The sequence below is a fragment of the Panicum virgatum genome, chromosome 7N (genome assembly GCF_016808335.1).
Source record: "Panicum virgatum strain AP13 chromosome 7N, P.virgatum_v5, whole genome shotgun sequence".
NCBI lineage: Eukaryota > Viridiplantae > Streptophyta > Magnoliopsida > Poales > Poaceae > Panicum > Panicum virgatum.
Genome location: NC_053151.1, coordinates 33,572,064 through 33,578,063, shown reverse-complemented (window position 1 = coordinate 33,578,063; position 6,000 = coordinate 33,572,064). Strand labels below are relative to the sequence as shown.

At 47.7% G+C, this 6,000-nt stretch overlaps 1 protein-coding gene across 1 annotated transcript; it reads left to right on the top strand.

Moving 5' to 3' along the window:
- Positions 1 to 2,104: 2,104 nt before the first annotated feature.
- LOC120682594 (disease resistance protein Pik-1-like) lies at positions 2,105 to 3,168 on the top strand. The gene is made up of 3 exons (XM_039964554.1): positions 2,105 to 2,256; positions 2,354 to 2,432; positions 2,531 to 3,168. The coding sequence occupies exons 1-3, from the start codon at positions 2,251 to 2,253 to the stop codon at positions 2,872 to 2,874; spliced, it is 429 nt and encodes a 142-aa protein (XP_039820488.1). The 5' UTR covers positions 2,105 to 2,250; the 3' UTR covers positions 2,875 to 3,168.
- Positions 3,169 to 6,000: the final 2,832 nt, after the last annotated feature.

The window sequence follows — 6,000 nt, the reverse complement described above, 5'->3', positions numbered from 1 at the left end:
GTTTGACTTGGTTAATTCCCCTTAGTTTTGGTTGGCAAATACATTATAATTCTTGTGCCCGTCTCCTTAAACTTCAACTGTTGTGTTCAAATCGATTATAGCTGAGATCTATTGCTAGGCCCCTCAATTTTAGTTGTTATCTTTTCATTGATTGATCCAACTATTTTGAGTCAATAGAAAAAAGCAACCATTTTTAGTCAATAGAAAAAAAACATCTCTATTCTATCTATTTTTGCTGTTTTGGACAGTGGTCCTTTAGTTGCTGCCCCTTGTTTGGCTTGGAATTTGGCACTGCACCTGATACATGTTGGCTCTCACATGATACACACTTATTTTGCATGAAATAAAAATTTTGCAGACTGCTGGATCGTCACGTGGAGCCTCCCACTCAGTTGATGACAGGCGTGATGAGAGTGACAACGATGACGACAGCTACCATGAAAGCAGCTAAGACGACGACGACGACGATGATGATGAAGATGATGCGTACTTCGAAGGAAATGTTGATGCCTACTCAGATTACAAGAAAGGAGATGTTGATGGTAGGCAAATCATGGAAGGAAATGCTGATGATGAAGAAGCCGTCGAAGGCGATCCATGATAAGCATTGCATTGACATTGACTGTGATTTCAAGTCCCCAACTGAAGCCAGCAGCTCCTAGCTACTGACCGCAGGATGTGGTGTTGACTTTTGTCTATTTTGGTAGAGTAACATATGACTCCTAGCTACTGACTGCAGGAGGTGTGTATTTTGTGCATATGGTGATGACATGTATGCATCAAACAGTATAGCCACTTAGATTATATATAGGCTGCATGATGCATATAGCACACATGCATGTTTGCCTTACCTATGCAAGATGGACTTGTGATGAACAAATGGATGTTCCAATATGATCTGTATGTCGCTTCTAATATCATATAATCAAAATTGGACCTATTGAATTGTGGTTGTCAACCCATTATTTTGTTATATTATTCTGATTCTTTGAAAACATTTCCTTGGCCAATGTAACAATAGGTGAAACAGAATTAACTTGGCGGTGGCAGGGAGCCAAGAAATTAGAATAAACTTGGTGGCTACAACGCCAAGTTAAACCATAATTCCTTGGCTATTAGCGGCCGCCAAGAAAATCAAATTACCTTGCGGCTAATGTCAGCCAAGGAAAGATATTCACTTGGCAGAAAGCATTAGCCAAGAAAAGCAATTTACTTGGCGGTTTTTGACCGCCAAGGAATGTCATTTACTTGTCGGTTTATAGCCGCCATGGAAAATTATATCCTTGGCGGTCATAACATTTCCTTGGCTCAATGAAAGTTTTACCGTCAATCACATTTGCTTGGCGGACAAACCGCCAAGGAAATGATCCTTGGCGGCCGGCCGCCAAGCAAATTTGCTTGGCGGCCGGCCGCCAAGGATCATTTCCTTGGTGGTTTTTGTATTTTCCTTGGCGGTTTTCGACCGCCAAGATAATTCCGTTCTGGTGTAGTGATTAGATATAAATCTTATTTTTATATTAATTCTAATTAGCTCTGCACAGGTTGATAGGCTAGTGAATAATTAGTAGTCAATAACTCTCATAGTAGACTATATATTAGAGTTAGAGTTGCTCTAGTGTAGTCAGGCAACAGACCGTCCAAAACATATAAAAAGGTTTAACAAAACTACAAAAGCTTGCAGATGATGCGCACGGTAGCACTTGGATTGTGTCAGTCCCACAACAGATACATACATACATACATACATACATACATACATACATACATACATACATACATACATACATACATACATACATACATACATACATACATACATACATACATACATCATGCTTAACAAAGCAAAGCATCGAGGCAATGAATCAAACTAAGCTAGACACGGTTTTAGGAAGCGCGGAATATAATCAATGCGAGCTAGCTTTTTGCAAAGAAAGGTCTCAAAGCTATATATTCTTGTGCTTTTCCCACGGCATCTATCGTGGCCTATTGGTAGTTTGGCTGGGTCTAAACTGCATCGATTCTTCTTAGCTCAAAGTAATATTCCTACTCGGTGCATGTTTCTCGGCGCTAACACCTATTTCTCCTTCTATATAAGTCGCATGAGGGGCTTTCCTCCTTCCGTCCCCAACAACACTTGGAGCTTCAAGCATCAATTCTTCCGAGCTGTATTGTAGCCTGTAGGACAACTGACAACGAACTCTCTCCGGTTGGATCGGAAATCAGCAACAGAGCATTAAGCAACACCTGATGAAGGTAACATGCATGAGTTTTCATCCAAACGGAAAGATCTTGTCATTGTCTGCAACGGAAGCACCTGAGTTTGCAGTTCCGCTTTGTTTTACTTTTACAGCAAAGGATCGTGATCAAGGTGCAGATGACCGGCGACAAGAGCCGGTCCAAAGCTCTGGGCTTAGCCGCCACGACACACGGTAGGCATTCCGTACATTGTCACTGTCGATCTGGAGCATGCAGTGGCAGCGCTAACTGTGTATGTACTGCCCGGTTTCGCCATCCTCGTGTGCTGCAGGAGTGCAGTCCGTGGCGATGGAAGGGAGGGAGCGGAACCATCTGGTGGTGGTCGGCGACGGCCTGGACGCCGTCAGCCTGACGAGCTACCTGCGGAAGAAGGTTGGTGGCGCGCAGATTGTCCAGGTGGAGGTCGTCGGAGGCGGCGCCGCCGACAAGACGAAGCCGCCGGCGACCGCCGCCATCGCCGCGGGCCCGCAGCACCAGTGGCAACCGCGCCACGGCGGCTACTACTACTCCCGGCCGGCCGCTGTGCACCCGTACCCGTACGCCGGCCAGTACAGGTACAGCTACGACGACGACACCCACCCCGACGCCGCAGCCTCGTCGGGCGCCATCATGTGATCGATCCGCGGGCAACCGAGGAGCCTTATTGAATGATAAATGCAGAGAAAAATGATATGGCAGGTGCATGTAGATGTAGTATATTTGTGAAGGAGTTTATGCTGATTAATATTCGATTGGTTTATTTATTGTGAAATGTAAACAAATACTACTATGTATTAAACACTACTATATAGAAATAATTTGTAGAAGTGTTCCATTTTTTTCCAGAAAGGAGTCAAAATGTAACCTACTTCCGCAAAGGAAGCGCGGCTATTGTGGTAAAAGATCCGCTTCTCCAAAAGCATTTTCAGAGACTGGTAATCCTCAGAGCGTGGCTATTGTAGTAAAAGATCCGCTTCTTGAAAAGCATTTTCAGAGACGGGTGATCCTCACTTTGCTTTGTCTTGGATAGACGAGCCGATCGACATATATGCCATCGCCTTTAATTTCAGTGATCCTTCAAGTTCTTCTCCATCAGTCATCACCATGGCGATGGCATTGATACTGAGCAAGTGCGCTGCTTTCGGGCTGGAGGACGCCGCACCAGCACTCTAGCTGTCTAGCAGAAGCCGACGGCCGACAGGTCCGTAGCAGTGGAACCGGATGGCGCACGGCACCGGACGATGGGACGGCAACGTGACAGGCTAGAGGCCGAGCCCGATCGGCATCCGCTGGGCTCGTCTTCGCTCGGTCTTCTTCCCCTGCTCTCCTGATCGAGTCGCGCGGCTACCGAACTCGATCGGACGCATGCATCTTCCTTGTCCTGTCAGATGTTACACATCTTCCTTCAAGCTTTCCAGCTTTTTGCGGGCTGCGACAGAAAGGCCCGAGAGGCCTGTCCCATTCTAATAATACATATGTACATGTTGTCTATGCAAAATACGTGTATTTGTTTCCATCAACTATTTTTAGCTCCTATCACATCAAAGCAAATTTTACCATTTAGAAGTATTAAATAAAATTTATTTATAAAACTTTTCTGACAGATGGGTGCTAATTTGCGAGATGAACCTAATGAGTCTAATTAATCCATAATTTGCTACAGTGATACTACAGTAACTATCCACTAATAATGGATTAATATACTTCATTAGATTCGTCTCGCAGTTTAGCTTACAGTTATTTATTAAATCAGACTTCATTTAATACTAATAAATATCAAGAGAATGTGACATAGTCTAAAGTTTAGTGTCTGAAACGAAATAACCCGCGGGAATCATTTTTCCTTGGACAGTATATAATCTGAACAGTTCTAGAGGAGGAAAGAAACGCAAATCCTCATTCAGATTAGACTGTGGGTGGGCACCAAGCCTGCAACAGCATCCTGGTGCACTCATTCAGTTAGGCTAGGCATCAGGAGCGGACTTGAACGATGCTGTCGGTAAAAAAGTATTGGTAAGATATGTGTCTCATCTATTCATGTTGTGGTGTGTGTACAAATACAATGTCCTACTACTACTCAAATTTTTGCACAGATTCTACATGCAGATGGACATCCCTTGGGTTAAGCTAATCTGGAACTATTACTATCTATAATGATGACCCCCTCTCCCTGGTCAAAAGAATAATGTTTTTTTTGGTGGAAGGACATAGTAAAGCTGCTGGATATCTACAAGAACTTAGCAAGTGTGGAAGTTGCATATGGATCAGCGGTTCTGTTCTGGACTGATTCTTGAAATGGGCAAATTTTGGCCTCAGCCTGCCCGGCCGGAATTATTCTCCTTTGCCAAGGACAAATAGTCAAATATATCTCTTTCAAAAAAGCAACCTCTGGCCCACAAATAATTCAAAACTTCCACCTGCCTTTGACAATCCAAGCACACCAACGGTTCCAACGGGGTGATCAGCTTGCAACAATTACAGACACAGGAGGACAGGGACCAATGGCATTATATTTGGGGAAGTTCGGTCTTCACGGCTTCACGAGTTTACAAATGATGAGATTGTGGGTCACAAAGCTGTTCATCCAATGTTCCACTAGATTTGAAAATCAAAATGTCAGATGAAAACAAGATCTTCTTATAACTACTCTTTATAACAACATCTCCAACTCCAAGAGCTCTTGTATCTATGAATAGCTAAAATCCTGATATAGCTATTATTTAAAACAAAATAGCTAGCGAAAAAGGGATGAAGTCCAACAGCTTATCTAAATCCAAAATCCCCGAGCTACTCTGCAGCCCGCATCTCATACGACTCGAGCACTAGCACTGAGCAATTGACCTCCGGCGAGGCTGAATCGAGCTCCGACGAGGTTCAATCTAGCTCGAGCACGAACGAATCGAGCAACGACAAAGCCCAGTCGAGCTCTGGTGAGTCTCCATCAAGCTCGAGCATAGCCCAATCGAGCACGAGAGTACAGAGCCGCGCGATGGAGCCTCACAGCGGTGTCTAGGGTGGGAGGGCTGGAGCCGCACAGGCGCAGCCACGACGGCGGCAACGTTGGATTGGTGGCGGGGGGAGGGGAGACGTAGTGGTCAAGAGGCGCTCCTGGCATTGATGATATAGATTGACGGCCTCGAGCTCCGCCGGTGTGGGGCGGCGGTGCTGAGCCGTGACGACAGGGGAGGGCGGCGCAGCTTGGTGGCCTCGAGCGCCGGCAGCGTGGGTGGCGGCGCCGAGCCGTGCCGACAGGGGAGGGGTGGCGCAGCTTGACGGCCTCAAGCGCTGTCAACATGGGGGAACGGCGCCGAGCCGTGCCGGTTGGGGAGGGGCGGCATAGCTGGATGGCCTCGAGCACCGCCGGCGTGCGAGGAGGGCGGCGCCGAGCCGTGTCGGCATGGGAGGGGCGGCGCAGCTCAATGCCTCGAGCTCCGCCAGTGTGGGGGGGGGGGGGCCAGGGCGCGCCGCGTCGAGCACCGCCAGTGTGCGGGGAGGGCGGCGCCGAGCCGTGTCAGCATGGGAGGGGCGGCGCAGCTCGATGCCTCAAGCTCCGCCGGTGTGGGGGCGGGGGCGGGGGCCAGGGCACGGTAGCGGGAGGGGGCCAACAACGCGCAGGCGGAAGGAGGGGCCAGCAGCGCCGGCCGGGGGGGGAGGAACGAGGGCCAAGACATGGGAGGGCTGGGATGGCTAGTGCTCAGCGCTAGGCAAAGATGCCCAACGGCGCCCTCCTGGATAGAAAACGAGGATAGAAGACGAAGTAGA

Excerpts from the sequence above, each read along its gene's own strand:
- LOC120682594 (XM_039964554.1), top strand. Across the intron at positions 2,433-2,530 it reads CTTAGCCGCCACGACACACG|GAGTGCAGTCCGTGGCGATG; the intron begins GTAGGCATTCCG and ends CGTGTGCTGCAG.